This window comes from Nomascus leucogenys, chromosome 3, assembly GCF_006542625.1.
Source record: "Nomascus leucogenys isolate Asia chromosome 3, Asia_NLE_v1, whole genome shotgun sequence".
NCBI lineage: Eukaryota > Metazoa > Chordata > Mammalia > Primates > Hylobatidae > Nomascus > Nomascus leucogenys.
The window spans coordinates 123,988,831-124,005,687 of record NC_044383.1 but is presented as its reverse complement, the minus strand read 5'-3'; the positions used below and the strand labels follow the sequence as shown (position 1 = coordinate 124,005,687).

At 44.5% G+C, this 16,857-nt stretch overlaps 1 protein-coding gene and 1 long non-coding RNA gene across 3 annotated transcripts in view; one reads left to right on the top strand and one right to left on the bottom strand.

The window, feature by feature from the left end:
• Positions 1 to 521: 521 nt before the first annotated feature.
• TNFAIP3 (TNF alpha induced protein 3) lies at positions 522 to 16,582 on the bottom strand. 2 transcript variants are annotated; one of them, XM_003255782.4, is made up of 9 exons: positions 16,282 to 16,582; positions 12,297 to 12,606; positions 8,793 to 8,983; positions 7,994 to 8,141; positions 7,667 to 7,837; positions 6,572 to 6,752; positions 4,477 to 5,396; positions 3,592 to 3,773; positions 522 to 2,790 (listed from the first exon to the last, which is right to left on the bottom strand). In XM_003255782.4, the coding sequence occupies exons 2-9, from the start codon at positions 12,589 to 12,591 to the stop codon at positions 2,506 to 2,508; spliced, it is 2,373 nt and encodes a 790-aa protein (XP_003255830.2). In that variant the 5' UTR covers positions 12,592 to 12,606; positions 16,282 to 16,582; the 3' UTR covers positions 522 to 2,505. The 2 variants fall into 2 exon arrangements, with proteins under 2 accessions (XP_003255830.2, XP_004087703.2); XM_004087655.3 differs by having other exon boundaries at positions 16,258 to 16,552.
• The window catches only part of LOC100600753, a 43,591-nt gene continuing 42,296 nt past the window's right edge, over positions 15,563 to 16,857 (top strand). Inside the window, exon 1 of the long non-coding RNA XR_001115555.2 lies at positions 15,563 to 16,158. This is a non-coding gene — a long non-coding RNA (uncharacterized LOC100600753). The remainder of the gene's footprint in view (positions 16,159 to 16,857) is intronic.

The following is a 16,857-nucleotide window of genomic DNA, read 5'->3' as shown; positions in this document are numbered from 1 at the left end:
CTGAATCATTCGTCTGTGAGTCCATTTGTACTGCATGGGAGGTGGGGATGAAGGCTTGCACACGGAGGGATGTGTTATTTTTTTAATTTCCTAGTTCTGGCAGCCAGCACAGCCACGCTGCCTCCTCTGCTTTGTGTGACCCAGGAGATCTTACATCAGTCTTCCTTCCTTCCTGCCTACTTCTCTCTTTCCTGTCTTTCCCTCCTCCTCTCTCTTGTTTTCTCTTTCTTCACTTTATGAAAGTTTAGGGCAGGAAACTTAAAAGGGCCCCAGGGTCCTAGCATCCCTTTCCTCTTCCCATCAGAGGAAAAGTGTCCTCGTTGTCAAGTGGGGGCTTGTGCTTGAGGACTGGGCCTGGACCTCATACAGGTATTATTTATGAAAAGCTGCCTTGCCACCATGGATGAGAGATGTGTGCATTGCTCAGGTGCACCTCAAAATAAAGCTGTTTACGAAGCATAGTCTTAATATCCGAGCCTTTCTTTTTCTTTCAGCATTCATCAATTGAAAACATCACAATCTGTTCTTAAATAATTTATTTTTTAATGTTGACTCTTGTGAAAAGTTACATTTATTTAGAAAAACTTGAAGAAATCCAACAAAGAATAGGTGGCTTTCTATTAGGGACAATTAAATGTGCAAATTTCAAATACTTTTTATAATAAGTATAAATAATTCCATTTTTTTCACATTAAGAATGGAAATAATTATAAACACAAAATATTAAGATATCAACTTTAAGAGAATTAGATGAAAACACTGAAGTTTATTTGATATCTTTGGAAAGAAATTATAAAGATTTGTCTGGGAAAAACTTAGGGAGCTCTAAGGGGAAAGTGTGCCTAATAATATGAGTAAAGGCTGTGTAGAGTTATGGATCACAAATATTTTCAGGCCATAAGCACAGACCCCCAAAATGGCAGCCTTTATCTCTGGGGAAAATGCATTTCCCCTCCTTTGTTTTTTTTTCTAGAGCAAATATGACAGCAACCACAAAGCACACAGAGAAACTGTAAGCCAGCAACAGAAAAAGATTTCCTCATACTCATGGTTACTGGCTTTTGCTGTCCCAATACCAGGGTACCATGGGATGCAGGGGACTTCCCAGCCCCCCAGGACACAGTGTTAACACAGAAAATAAAACCATCACAGAAGTCCACATCTTTCCCTGTGACCATCCCCCGTCTCATCCCTGCTCCTTCCCTATCTCATCTCCAAGGAGGTAGGACATGCAGAGTCATTAACAGAACACAAAGTATGGTTTTTTATTACATAGTTGGAGTTTCATAAGGAGAAGCATGAAACTTTGATGAATATATATACCTTGGATGCAATTCCTTCTTTCCTGGGGAGGCAAGCAAAGTGTATCAAAGAGGCCAATTTATCCCCTGTGGTCAGGAACTTGCCCACAACCTGACTCAAAGCAAGTATGTTCTCTCAAGAGGACACTGTGGCATTTTCCCCAGAGCTGAAGAAATATCTTTACTTAAATAATCTTGAAGTTTGTAATAAAATAAATAAAGTGAATTACACAAACAGGACTAGAGCGCCCTTTAAAAAGGCAGCTGGTTGAGTTTATGCAAGCAGTATATATACAAGCTCACGCCCCAACAACAACCAGAAAACAGGTTATTATTATTTAGCCTTCCTATTATACTTCTAGGGCAGCATTTCAATATAATTTAAAAAAAATCCCTCATACGTAATGTAAGGGTATATTATATATGTACACACTTCTACTCCTCAGTTCAAGCTAACTTCTTTAGAAGTTAAGAGAGTAATAACCCAAAGAGTTACATGTCTTCCCACTAAAATATTCTAATTTTTTAAAAGGTGCATATTGTAAAGAGCAGCTTGTTTTTCTGTCAACGTGAACATGTTCAGTCTCAGCAGCCTCAGAATCACAGTCCATGGATGGTTCTGCATTTCTGCCGGGTCCTCAGGAAAGGAACCGGGCAGGTAGGGAAAAACCATGAACTACAAACACTCTCTGAATACGTCCATTTTCCCTGAGCTTCCTTGAGCTTCTTGCAGAGGGCCTCGCTGCCATGAGGATCTGGCTTCACATCTCTGAGAGATGCTGGGGGAGGGGAGGTGGAATGGCTCTGGCTTCTCCAACCCGCCCGACTGTGTCTTTTCCCTTCTCAGCCAAGACGATGAAGCAGTCCTGATACGCAGGGTGCAGGGGCCTCGGCCAGTCCCCGCACACCTTCCAAGTCCAAAGAAGTTCCTGGCCTCCTGCTTGGTAGGAGAGGAGGAACCTTGGGCTGAAACCGACATCATCCTTTGCCAGTTACAAGCTTTGCTTTCTAAGGCCACCTGGGAACACTCCCTGGTTACCAAACCTGAGCATCGTGGGCACCACGAAGAGCTTATCTTTCCTCTCCTGCTCAGACACCCTTAAGCCCACTGTTGCAGTGGCAGCTGAGGGTTCAGAGGATAGCACCATGATGACGGACAGCTCGAGGCCCCACTTCTTGCAGGAGGTGACCCGCCTGTTTCGGGTTAGCCATACATCTGCTTGAACTGAAAGCACTCGTTGCAGTAGCCGTTGCACTTGGCATTGCCAAAATGATCACAGGCGGGGGCCCGGCAGCGCTGCTTGGGGGGGTCTTCGGGAGCAGGCTCACCCCGGTGGGCCCCGGGGCCCATCCTCTGGTTGGGATGCTGGCACTCCATGCAGAGCTCTTCGCTGCGGCAGGCCAGGATGTTCTTGCAGGAGGCCCGGGCGCACTTGGGCCTTGAGGTGCTTTGAGTGGTTCGAGGCACATCTCTGCGCTGGCTCGATCTCTGAGTGGAAAGAACAGGCAGATCATTAAAAAGTCAGGAAACTATTGCTGACATTTCTTAGGGAGAGCACAATGAAATCTCACTGGATAGTGTGGAGTCTACAAAGAGCTTTACCTGCCTGAGCAAGGGAACAGGGGAGCACTGCAGTCTATGAGCCAGAGCTCTCGAAGGATGTTTCTTTCCAACCTCAAGGAAAGCTGACTTGGCCCCCAGGGAGGCTGAGGAAAACCGCCAAGCCTAAGTTGGCCTGCAAACTTTCCCTGGCTCTCTTCTGTTGGGACCAAAAACCACCGTTCTTAGATAGCTTCCCTACCATTCTGTGAACAACAGGCGACACACCTATTGGTCAAACAACAGGCGACACACCTATCTGTCAAAGCTGGCTTTTCTGATGTGCGGAGGGAGGCCCCTGGGAAGCTCTGTCTGTTCGCTCCTTACGATAAAGGATTATTTAAGAAGGGCTGCTTTTTAGATGTCTGTGCTTCTCTTACAAATCAAAGAAGCCTCTGATCACCATCTGGCTTTTTGGAGGCTTGAAGAAGTTTTATGCAATGGCTGTGTTTCTTTGTTTTTAAAATAAATTTGAAAGTATACTTGGAGCATGAAAATCGGAGGTAGCATTTCGGACCTGGGGAGCCACAGTGACATGGACATTCCCCTTCAGGTTCTGAAGTAATCCTTTATCATGAGGAGACAGAACCTGGCAGAGAGGAAAGCCTGCTTGTCATTGTCGGAAGAAAATGCTCCAGCAAAAAGCATCGGACACACGGGAGGGAGGGAAAGCTCCTCAAAATGTCTCACCAGTTGCTCTTCTGTCCTTTTGGCCTCGTGAAATCTCTGATTCTGAGCTTCAATGAAACACTTCTGGCAGTATCCTTCAAACATGGTGCTTCCAAGGGTGCCGCATTCCCTCCCCAGGCACGGAATGGTGTTCTGGAACCTGGAGGCTGTGGGACTGACTTTCCCTGAGGCAGCGGCAAAATCTACACGAGAATGGATGCTAGTTAGTACCACATAGGGGTCACCCCACAGATACAGAGATGCTGACATTAGAGAAATAAATGGGTTCCAAATACAGATTAGGCCAGCCTTAAATGTATAGAAATATATATATGTATATATTTAAGTATATAAACTCAGCAAAAGAAATAACATCCCTATTATGGAAACATCTTTGGCTTTACCAATCTCTCATTTTGAACTTGAAGCACTGATTGGTCACAGGAACAGGCAAAGAGCAGGCATTACCTGGTCACCCTTCTCAAAACCACATCTGTTTCCTTACAGTGTCAATAGAGACTTCCGTCTTTTCAGTTACTACTCTTCAGATTTTAAGATTGTTCTATTATATCTAAGTTGCAAAGTAAGTCTAGTTTAAACTTAGACTCTCTTAGATATGCCAGACCTGAATGGTCTAGTAAAAGCAAATCCCATGAGCTCTGTCTACAGGGCACACTGGTTTTTGGAATGTGATATTAAGAGCTGCCGTAATCACGCAGTGCCTTTTGCCTCCATGGGCGGCTGGCAGGGCCGCCGTGACTGTCCCCTGCACAAGCCGGTAGAAAAGCACGGTAGGTCCTGACCATTCTGCCTGACTGCCCACACAGGCTTTTTTTCTTAAAGGTCAGGAACAAAACCCCTTCTGGACAGTAGCTGCTGTGTTAGGAAGTCAACCATTTCACTCACGTTTGTTTTCTCTGTACTCGATGAAACACAGTGTGCAAAAGCCCTTGTTTTCTGGAGTCCCAAAATACACGCAGCCGGCTTTTCTGCACTTGCTGGTCCCCGTCCTGTCCCCCGGAGTCCGTGCAGCTTGAGACAGGCAGCCAGCGGGGGCGTCGTTTCCAGCTCTGTGGCAAGAATGCGGGGAGGGGCTCCGGACGAGCTGCGAGGGATCTGACTTGGAACGCTGGTGACAGGAGGGAGGGAGGCTGGTGCTGAGGCTGGAGGAGGCCTCTGCTGTAGTCCTTTTGAAACAAGTACTGCAGATCCCATTAAATGTCCTGGTGACATCCTGGAGGCAGGCTTGGCACTTCCCGGGATCCAAGTGCCTTGTGTGGTCTGGGGCGTGGCTGGCGTGAAGTTGCCGGGCGTTGTGGCAACGTTCACAAAATCCGTTGTGCTGCACATTCAGTGTGAAGGGGCAGCCAGGGCTCCTGCACTTCATGGCAGTGGTCTCACTGAACAGAAAAGGGCTGGGTGCTGTCGGTGGGGCCGAATGAGGCCCCCCAGCGGGCTCCTCGGGGTTCCATGCTAAGGGCTCATAGGCTTCTCCCCGAGAGGCCCCGAGCGCCATGCCAGGGAGCCCCTCAAGGCCTGGCTTGGAGTTCAGCTTTGGGAGTTTGTTTTGATTCTTTTGCCGCCTCTCTGAGCACTCATGGCATAAAGGCTGGGTGTTCACGGACATGAAGAAGGGGCAGTTGGGCGTTTCACATTTTACATCCATGAGAGAAAGCTGGGGCAGGGAAGGTTCCATGGGATTCTGGGCATGCCCCTCTCTCCTCCCCTGCTCGCTGTTTTCCTGCCATTTCTTGTACTCATGCTGAACAAGTTCAAAGTAATCATCTACCAGATTGATTTCTTTTGGTAAGTTAGCTTCATCCAACCTGAAGACCAAAAGGAAAAAATATGTATGAGGCTACACAAAATCACACACAAGATTTTACATCATTAGCCCATAGAACAAAGTTTTAGAATGTGGATTATAGCAAGAATTGTAGAACCATTTACTGAAATGCAGGCCTGTGATGAAGGGCTCACACTTTTCATGCAACATGATCTGACACATTTCCCAACAGGTTCGAGTCAAGAATGATGTCAGTTAGTTTGCTAAGACTTCCTTATTTTTAAAATCACAGTTTCATTTAATCAATCTTGGTCCAGCCAAAAATTACAGATAGTTCTAAAACAAGGGCTAAAAAAAATCAGTTGACTTTCCAATTTCTCAGAGATCAAATTCTGAGTAAAATATTACTCAGGCTATTCGTTTGGGACTAGTCTACTTTATAGTACAAACTACTTTGGAACCTCAGGTTGGGTATTTTGCTGTTACTAACTTTAAACTTGTGTCTGGTCTCCACCAGCATTAGCAGCCATGAGTAACTAAGACGCAGACACACTCAAAGGCACTTGTCTATTTACTGTTGACTCTGTAATTTGCTAATCTCCACATTGAGAGACAGATTCTCTTATGGCCTCCTTGTCATCTCTTGTGCATTTCAAGTGCTCAGAAACAGGCATCTCTTTAACATAAAGCCAATGTTTAAAGACCGGATACCTGCACAAAGGGTATTCTGGGGCTTTCCTCCCATTTCCGTGTGGCAGAATCATGAGCTGCAACATAAACAATTCTACAGCCTCATCTATGTCTGATGTGCCTGTTCTTACCAAGAAGCCAAGAGAGAAAGGCTTTCGTTTCCAAGTGTTTTTACTAGTCTTTTTAAAATGTACCAGAGTAATTAAAAGACAAAAACAAGAAACAACAACTATCCTTGATGTAAATGCACTTTGAAAACCCATAATTCTGCAATTCTGACTTTTGGGATCCAGATATCCAGGAAAATCATTATGGATAAATGACTTGTTTTGATTTGAAACCCAAGTTAGTACTGCCTTACATAATCCTCTCTAACCATGCACAAGACTCTGAATTTGTTTCCCATTGGCAGAAACTGGCCGCAAATCACTCTACTGTTGAGCTTCAGGGTGGCAGCAACTCAGGTGGCTGAGGTTAAAGACAGTTACAGATGACACAGGAGAGAGCTGAACATAAACTGCTTACTTTGCAGCATTGATGAGATGAGTTGTGCCATGGTCCCAGCCTTGGACGGGGATTTCTATCACCATTAAGTACTCTTTTAAGAGCTTCTCCTTCATCTCATTTTCAGGATCTGTCAAAAAGTGAACTTTTAAGTCTTCAAATCTTCCTCGGTCTCTGTTAACAAGTGGAACAGCTCGGATTTCTGAGGAAAAAAAATAACACATAAGTAAAACAGTATTCTACTAAACAAGTCCATAGGTAAGTAGATCTCATTTTGAAAATGTATAAAAGATATAATTTACAGAATAGGAAAGTATTCTCAGCCACAGTTAAACCCAAATGGGAAAACAAAATGTGCTACAATCTAATGTAAAAATGCACTGTTTCCAGGAAACTCACATAATATTAACCAGCCTGGAGGTGGTGGATCTTATTGGTTAAAGTCCCAGGCTCTAGAATCAGACTGACCTGAGTTTGAATCCTGGCTTTGTCACTATCAAGCTGTGTGGCATTAGGCAGGTTAGTTGACCTTTCTGAGCTTTAACTGTCTAATCTGTAAAATAAGGCTACCAAGGCCTACATCTCACAAGAATGCTAAAAGGATAAAAATGCAATAAAATAATATATCCAAAGCACAGTGCTTATTCCACATGAAGCTATTAAAATAACAGCTAACAGGCCAGGCATGGTGGCTCATGCCTGTAACTCTGAGAGGCCAAAGCAGGAGACTGCTTGAGCCCAGGGGGTTGAGGCTGCAATGAGCCATGATTGTGCCACTGCACTCCAGCCTGGACAACAGGGGGAAACCCTGTCTCAAAAAGAAATAAAAAAGCTAACCTGACAGGTATTTACTTGCTCCATACCAGGCACTGTATTAAGGGCACTGTGCGCCTTAATTTACCATGTATGAAAGTACTTTCCAAGTCATATTCAAAAAGATATGAGGGTATTATGATTACTGCTACTGCATTACTCTTACTAACCAAGCAAGTCACAGAACAATATATTTAAATAAAAATAATATACTTAAATAAGACTGTTTCAAGAAGAAGCAAAAAAGAAAGCCCTGATGTTTCAGTGTCTAGTTATAAATGTGAATTAATACAGTTTTCTCACCAGGCCCACTGTCCTTCAGGGTCACCAAGGGTACAAAATGATGGCTGTCATAGCCGAGAACAATGGGGTATCTGTAGCATTCCTGGGCAGGCCAATGGAGAGGCAAGTAAATTCCACCCACTTTCAAAGGGGCGAAATTGGAACCTGATTCCAAACTTCTTAGCATTTTGTCTGTTCAAAGAAAGAGAAAAATGAGGCCCTTAGGTGACTTTCATCAAATTCCATTGAACTCTGTTACCTGAACTTTGGCAGTGTGGTTTTCTCCAAGAGCCAGGGCATAAGGCTGAAAGAATTTAAGTACAGATCCGTGATCTGCAGGCATCTCACCTGAAATGACAATGATTGGCCTTCTGAGGATGTTGCAAAGGACAAATATGTGTATTTCTTCCAGTGAGTTGTACTGAAGTCCACTTCGGGCCATGGGTGTGTCTGTGGCAGCCATTTTGATAAGGTTGTCCCATTCATCATTCCAGTTCTAAGGGGAGGGGGGTGAAAAAAAAGCTTGAATGTACCCTGTACTCCCTGTACTAAAAAGTCATTCTGACATCACTCTACAAGTATTCATTTATATAACTCAGCTTATTTTTCCCCTTTCATGAAACCATGATTCAAATGATCACCCTTTTTTCCCCATTTCGGTTTTCTTCCTTTACTTTTTTCCACTACAAGGCAAACTCAAAAGTTGGGGAGGACGGGGACAGCACCTGCTTTCAAAAAAAATCCCTGATGAGGTATCATATTGCAGCCCCTTATCCAAATGTTCACAAAAATTCCAAACTTGTGACTGAGGATGGTGAGGCACGTGTCTTAATCTTACTGGCTGGCTCAGCAAAGCTAAGGGCAATCAAACCGAAAAACAACAAAACACAAGTGGAAAAGGCCATGATCAAAAGACTCGCTGCTACACGAACAGATCTACAGCTGGGAATCTGCTAACCAAAAGCAGGGCAAAAGCCTTGGGTGAGTCCCACTGGAGGTTTCTGGTGTTTTCCATTGAGTATGCTTCGCTTAGCCAAATTCATGTGACCTAGTCCATCAGATGCTACCAGAGGGCAGGGACTCGCCCAGGGGTACCCTGTGCCCACCATGGCGCTCTGTTAGTAGATAATCAGGGGGAAAAACATACCCGAGTATCATAGCAAAGCCCCGTTTCAACAAATTCCTGAGATTTGAGAGACTCCAGTTGCCAGCGGAATTTAAAGTTGCGTGTGTCTGTTTCCTTGAGCGTGCTGAACAGCGCCTTCCTCAGTACCAAGTCTGTGTCCTGAACGCCCCACATGTACTGAGAAGTGGCGTGCATGAGGCAATTGCCATCACCTGAGGACAGAAAGGAGGAGAAGAGAAGGAAAGTCAAGTTATCTGCATGTAAGGCCCAGCAAAGGTTTTCAGAATAAACCAGCCCTACCGCTATTCTAGGGGACTGAATGGTTTAATTTGGTTTAATTTCCTAGTCAAGGGCAAACTGATACTTCACAAGATGATGACAGCTTTAAGGAAAAAAAGAGTTCTTTCCATTCTTCTTTTTAATGAATGACACCAACTGCAAAGGAGCCAGGGGACCTTGGTTCTAGCTTAACTCTGCTCCTAACTAGTTTAGGTGACCTGGGGGAAATTCCTTAAGTTCTCCGGGCATTTTTCCTCTTTGTGAAATGAGGGCAGTGAGTGATGGTCTCTGAAGCCCTGTCCCTTCCTACCATCCCTTGATTTGCTGGTGAAGGCACTGGCATTGCTGCTCTCTAGTTCTAAGGAAGAGCATACAGGACAACATGCACAAACCAGGAAGCAGGCATGGCTTGCTAGACAGGGATGGTCTGGCTGTGACTCAATGGCAAATGACTTGACCATTCCACTTTAGCCTTTGGGCTCTGGGAGTTTCCTCTCCTGGTGTGTAAAGTCGTGTTGACAACACTGAATTACCTATGGCCTGCTAGTCCAGCTCTCTAAAATGCCTTATGCAAACCTGCTTGTTAGTAACTGTGAACTACAAAAGTTAAAAAGCACCTGGGTGTCTAAATTTGAAAATAATTCAGTGTTTAGGGCTGACATTTTGAGAAGAAAAAAAAACCAAAAAAACAGGTTTAATTGTATGCCATTAATTTGTGACCTTTCCAGTTTAAAACTCACAATTCAATAGGCTGCATTTTTTTTCAACCCCCAAACAATAAATATTTTGGGGGAATGTTTAAAACAAAAAAAGTTAACTCCTTAATCTCCTTTGGCAAGTGCAAAATAATTTTTATAAAGAAAAGTTAAATTGTTTCTTACATTAGTCTATAAGTAGGGCAATAAAGCTATTTGAAATTTTATCAAATTGTAATTATAGTCAAACTGTAAAGAAACCAAAAACCCTCAAATATATATCCACAGCCAGTATTCCTTCAATTTATACATTTAGAAAAACTAGCTAAGTATTCAAACAAATGAACAAAAAAGATCGCCCAAGCCTTGTGTCTTGGCAGACGTGTAGCAATGATTGCATTCTGTTGAAATTTCCCCTTTGCAAAATCTAGAGCAAAGATAAGGCTTTTTTTCTTCTTGTGCTTACTTTCAGTTCTTTATTGAGATGCACCAGTATAAAATTCCCTAAGTAACATCTGGAATTCCCCAGTGCTAAGTTATTTGACTAGCAATTGAGCAACAGCTATTGTACTTTTTGTTCTGGTGTGTAGACATTTAAACTGTGAAGTGCACCCTGGACTTTCCAAGTGGGTGTGGTCAGGGTGAGCTGGAATAGGGCTACTCATTATACAAGTGAAATCGCTCCAGCCAATAGACGCTGGAATTTTTCACATGAAGTTTCAATTTTATGCCACCTACTCCCTTCCTCATTCACCACAGTCTCATATCCTCAAATGCAAACTTGTGAATCACCCCCTCCCCAAACAGATATTGCCTTTGAAGAACCCTCCTATCAGGGGAAGGATTAATTTTTTTTAAAAGGTGCTAATCAAAATCAAAGAAAAAGTCATTTGTTTTCCTCCCTCCCTAAATATCTTTTCTTCCTTTTTTAGAATCTTAAGGAGTTTTCTTGAAAGTGAAGAAACAAAAGGATTCTGAGTCTAAAAATGATTTCCCAGAAAATGTTACAAAAATGCACCTGCTTTTGTAGTTTTATTTGTAGTGTGGCTCCTTGTTGATTTAAATGACATGTTTGCAAAATAAGTGTTTCCTATTTATATTCCTTTTTTTTCTAGTGGAAATAGAGCATTTCCTTTCTTAAGGAAATAAAGCAAAAAGTCAGTTAATTCTCTTATTAAGGTTTTCCCCTTTCTACCACATTTTTAATTCAGCAGAATCTTTGTTTCCAACTCCCCCAAAGTTGACTCCATCTCTTTTTGGTAACAAATGGGAGAGGATTAAAACCACAAATTGTCAGGCACATAAACCCCGTGATGATGACTTCACATAATTACCTACCTCTATGTATCACTTAATTTAATGCCAAGAACAATGCAGACAGTAGCTGTCCCCAGTTTTCTTTCTATCTATGTTTCTAAGAATCAGTGTTTCATAAATCTAGGCAAGATGTTGGGGTAATGTACAAGAGCCCCCAGAATCAAAATTTAAAAACCCATGTCCACCAATCACTCTAAGTTACCCAAGTCAAAAAAAGCCAAAGTTAATGTGCCAATGAAGTTAATTAAGTTAGTCTTCTTATCGTAATCATCGTCAACAAGGATTTTCTGCCCTTGGACATATTATTTCCATTAGGATGGTTTGGGACTGTCACAGATATAAGGACCTGAGATTCCTGCTCTTATGTAGGCTATGAACATTTAATTGATCTTGTACAGTCTACTTGCTTATTGTCATAATTATGCACATCCATAGAGTAGAATTTTGTGCCTGCATGAAACAGCATGCTTTGACATTCCTGTTGATGCCCAAATTCTTACCCAAGGGAAATGATTAAAACACAAAACAGTAAAGCTTGGAATAGGAAATAGCTACTAGTGGTAAAGGCCATTGGCAGAACAGCACAGACAGGAAGGAATTCAGTGACTAAGAACCCCTAAAAATAATGAAGGTGAAGTCTAAAATTCATGCTAAAAATCTCAGCTATCTGTCTATTTCACTTTGCAGGGCATAGGCAATAGAACCTAGGTCAGAGAGGAGGAGGAGACAAAAGAAGTTCTTCATGTCTTCAACAGCCATTCACTGGTTAACCCATAAAATGCTACCAATTCAAGAAGTGTAAGAACATCACAAGCATTTTCTAATGACGGTGGGAAACAAATGTACTACCAGTTTTCACACCATGCTTTCCTTTTGAACTTAAAGGCTTTTAACATTTCCATTACGGGCCAGAGAAGGGTATTTTACAGATGATTAAACATTTGCAAGAATTAAAAACAAATCACCTAATCGGGGTATGGTGTCTACAAATGCATTCTCCAAGCCTCAGTGTGCTCTGCAATATACACAATCAGAAAATATCCTTAATAAATAGATTCACAAAACAAGTCTGCTATTATCACATGCCCCAAATAGAGATTCTATACTAAGGTCTCAATACTAAATCTCAAGACTGATTTGAGTTTGGGCTTGTGCTATTAAAGCTTCATGAATGGGGACCCGGCAGGCCGGAGCTATCACCCAGGCAAAAGAAACACAACAGAACAAGTCTTACCGTTGGTTTTCAGCGCCACAAGCTTCCTGACTTCTCGACACCAGTTGAGTTTCTTCTGGCTTTCCAGGGTAGCCTGGATGTTTCTGTCGATGAGGGCTTTGTGGATGATCTCCCGAAACTGAGGACAAAACTGGCAAGTTCTGAACATTTCCAGTGTGTATCGGTGCATGGTTTTAAAATGATGAATGATCCCATTAGTAGGTTTAAAAATGTCTTGTGGAGTTCTCTCCCGTATCTTCACAGCTTTCCGCATATTGCTCAAATACAAAGCCTGAGGAAGGACTTGTTCAGCCATTGTGCTCTCCAACACCTGAAAAGGAAAGGAAAAAAAAAGTCATTCCATTAGCCTGACTTTAATACGACTCCTCCATAGCTGCCTGCAGGAAACCCCAGTGTTTGATCTTGTCATTACCCTGATCTGTAGGCAAAAGATCTTAGCACCTCTACTCCCGGGATACTGGCTGGCCCCAGAGATTAACTCACACTGGACTGTTTTAAGTTACATCACTTTAAAAGATTAGCCTAAACAAGAGAAGGAAGGCAGAGAGTGGGTACTGAGGAGGAGGGGAATAACCCGTGTTTTCAGTAATGTTTGTCAGGGAGCCAACCCTGTCTGTCAGCAACAGGTACTGCTCCTCAAAACCATCTTAAGCTCCCGTTTCATTCTGAGGCCACCCTGAACAGCGCTGGATTTGGGGAGTACCGGATGCCAGTTAAGGGCTCAAAGTAGCCCTGACAAGTCTGTAGCTCCTCCCCTCAGACCACCACCAAGCAATCCTGCTCTTGGGCAAACTCTTGAGTTATCACTCCCTCCCTATGCTGGAAGGACAGTAAAATACTTGATGAAAAATCTTGCAATTTTATGCTGTCACTTAGGCTGCTGGTTGGTGTTTCCTCTTTAGCCCCAAAGAGAAGTATTTATAAAGTGTTTATTCATAAAGTTTATTCTGATGTTTATAAAGAGTTAAAACTGAATGTTTTCTAATCAGTAAAAAAGTCCATTTCCAGCAAAATGCTTTGCAATTTTAAGAGCAGTCAGCATTCCTTCAGAATCTCCCCACCGGACTTCATATCAGAATAAGAAACAGACTAACAATAGGCTAGGCATGGTGGCTCATGCCTTTAATCCTGGCACTTTGGGAGGTTGAGGTAGGAGGATCACTTGAGCTCAGGAGTTTGAGACTAGCCTGGGCAACATGGTGAGACCTAGGTCTCTACGAAAACAAAAACTGAAAAACCACAAAATAATAATAGAACAATAAATTCTATACTTCTAAGAACAGATATTGGAGCTCAATCATTTTAACTCAACTGCCAATGAAATTTTATCATCACCCTCCAGGTACCAACACAGAGGCAAGTCTGCCTGGCTTTTCACCCTGAAATCTTTAAGCATAATCAACTAGTAGAAGGAATGAAAGTCTAGAAGCAGACAAGGAAAGAAGTTTCCACCAGGAGGCCACTCTGGCAAATGAAGGAGGAAAGGCGGCAAAGACCAGCATCTACAACCCATGCCAACAGTGCAGGATGATGCAAATTAACATGATGTGGGATCTCTCCAGTGTGGAACACTGTAAAAAGCCAGCTCTGATTCACTAGCCTTTAGTAGGGTGTCTGGCCACACTTCCTAATTTCCAAGAAGATGAAGACGTTTTCAGAGCGCAAAGACATTCCTTAGGAAATTTCACAGTGATTGTTAATTCCATTCCTGCAACATCTTATTTGCCAGGGCAACTCTCGAGTTAATAAAAATGTTAAACCTATGGAAGAGGGAGGAGAAGAAACCTAGATTTTAGGGTAGCTACTTCTGTGTGGGTCTAGACTCTCTTAACACTATTGATAAGGTGGTCTAAATTCTTGTGGCCCACTCAAAGGAGAGGGGTTGGACTAGACGACCCATGGTTTCTCCTGAGGAGTTTTCTGGTGATAGTTTTAGATTGGGATTCTTAATCTGTTTGCTGGGAAAGGCATGGGGGAGGTCATTCTCTGGATCAGATGGTGCTGTCTTTTGATGTCAGACGTCCTCTACAGGTGGAATTGGGCAAAATCATAGCAGGATAAAAATAACACATATACCTTTCCTTTGTGGCACAGCAAAAGTCTCTTTCACAATATCATCTATCCATCCGTCCGTCTGTCCGTCCATCCATCCATCCATCCATCCATCCATCCACCCATCCACCCAACAAGCACTACCTGACCACCTACTGAAGGCCAATCACCATGCTTGATGATAGGACTAAAAGTCAAAGATGACCTTATTCCCTTCCCTGAAATTACACTACCACCTTAGTCTGCAGCTAAGGCAATGGAGTTACAGGTACTGCTCAAATCCCACAGCCATTCAGGGGCAAAGTTTTGCCTAGGAGCCACGTCTTTCAATACCTGCCCCTTGCAATCCCACAACACCAAACCTGTGGCTACAGTGCCTGCCACAATCAGATGGAAAGAGATGGGCAGTAGGAAGATTTTAAACAAACGAGGTGTTATCTCTTTTTGCTTGTCTGACTCTTTTATTTTTCTCTTCTGAATCTACAGATTTTTCACCAAAGATCTAAAATAGTGAGAGCTGTAAACCATAGGCAAGACATGCAAATGTCAATATTGGATACGCCAGTGTGATCTCATTGGTAGGGTTAGCCTTGCACAGCCTGTAAAACTGCCTCCTTAGAAATCAAAACCCACTATCCAAATTTCCAGTTCTTGGACCTCTCTACGCTTAAGATTAAAGAACAAATGTTTCAGATACATTATAAAGTGGCAAACAATGCAATATTACCCTTAACTTTTTTTTTTTTAACATTTGTTACCTCACTGTCTTATTTAAAGGTAATTTCTCAACTTTTGTCACTAGGATTCCACAGAACTTCTCCATTACTCAAACTCTTCTCCCCCTTGTTTTATTTTTCCACTCTGGGCAGACATTTTTGTCTGCACTGTGGAAATTGATGAATTATTTATCAACAAATACCTCATCCAAATTTGCGGATATGTCTCTCCAAAAAATCAAAAATAGTACAAAGAATTGAAAAAAAAAATCAAAGCAGCACCTTAAACAATGAGAATGAGGTATTCATTGGCTGCTCAATAATCTGGTACATTAAGGTTGCGGGTCCAGAATCCCCTTTAATTAACAATGGTTCTGCCAAAATGCTGCCCTGAGACACTTGACCAGACTGGCTTTCCAAGGCAAGAAGATCTGAGGCGAGGAGAACTGAAAACAAAGCGGGCTCAAAAAGAGTTAAGCTCCTTCCTTACTTAATGCCACTGCTTTCCTGAGAGGCCAGGTGGCAGGATGTGGGACGACTCTGGCTGACAAAGACAGTCTAACCGTGGGGTAGGGGCTGGAGCAGGGGCCAGCGACCCACGTCTACATGCATACTTCTCTTACACTGCTGCTACTGGAAAAGCTGGACCCCGCGCCAGGACCCCAGCCCCCTGCAAGGACCCCTGAGCGTCTGGGAGGCTGTCTCTGGGACTGAAGCCCCCCACCTCCGCCGGGCTGGCGGCCACTGCGGTACCCTACGCCCAGTCGGGCTGGTCCTGCACAATTTGGGAAAAAGCCGCAGCGCTTCTGCAAGGTCTACGTGGCCATGAGCATGCAACGCTTGGCTCCAAAAAAGACACGAAAGGAGCAAAGCGCCAACGACCAACCGATCGGAGGGCCCGAGGGGCGCCTCTTCACCAGTCAGCTGCAGCTTAAGTTCCGTGCATTATCTGAAAGGAACAGCTGGCTGGAGGTATCCAGGGCTGTCACTCCAACCTCTGCAGCGGTGACCTCAACTCCCAGCACTTCAAAACCCAGACAGAAACAAACGTCCAACAAACTCCCAGTCCAGGAGCGCTGCAAAACCAACGCCAGGTAGACGGTGCCAGCCCGGGGGTCGCTGCCCAACATGCACCCGCAGCCCTTGGCTGCTGTGAGCCCGAGGCAGACGGCACGGGGAGGCGCGGCAGTTACCTCTCCGGGAGGCGCGGCGGTTACCTCTCCGGGCCCCGCGATCCTTTCGCAAAGTCCCAAGTCCCGGTCAAGGCAGGAGCGTGCCGCAGGCAGGGGTCGGGGCCGGGACCTGGCGGAGGCGACGCTCCATGGACGCCCGGGGTCGGACTCGCTCGCTGGCAGGGTCGGCCGGGGGTGTGATCTCTCTTGGCGGCCGCTCTCACCGCTCCGCCCCCGCGGGCTCCAAGCTCGCTTGGCCCGCCACGAAGACTGCAGACTGCGCAGTCTGCTTTCCCCCGTTTCAGTTGTATGCGGGTTGGAGGCCTGGGGATTTCCACGGGACTTTCCAAAGTCACGTGACTCTCTAGGTCGGGCTGTGAATTGCATCCAGCCGGCCGCCAGAGGGCGCAGGGGGCGAGGGGCGCGCGCGGCCTCCGCCCGACCGGGCCTCCGGGCCCCGCCCCGCTCCCTTTCTCTGCCCCGCCCCGCTGCCCCGCCCCGCCCGGTCCCTGCAGGCGCCCGGAGAAACTCCCTCGCCCCGCCCCGGGGTGTCCCCGCGTGAGTCACCTGGGCATTTCGGAAGCTGGGGTCACGTCACATCCATGTGGAAATCGCGGTGAT

Excerpts from the sequence above, each read along its gene's own strand:
- TNFAIP3 (XM_003255782.4), bottom strand. The coding sequence starts at position 12,591 with ATGGCTGAACAAGTCCTTCCTCAGGCTTTGTATTTGAGCAATATGCGG. Across the intron at positions 3,774-4,476 it reads CGAGTACAGAGAAAACAAAC|ATTTTGCCGCTGCCTCAGGG; the intron begins GTGAGTGAAATG and ends ATTCTCGTGTAG. Across the intron at positions 2,791-3,591 it reads AAAGGACAGAAGAGCAACTG|AGATCGAGCCAGCGCAGAGA; the intron begins GTGAGACATTTT and ends CTTTCCACTCAG.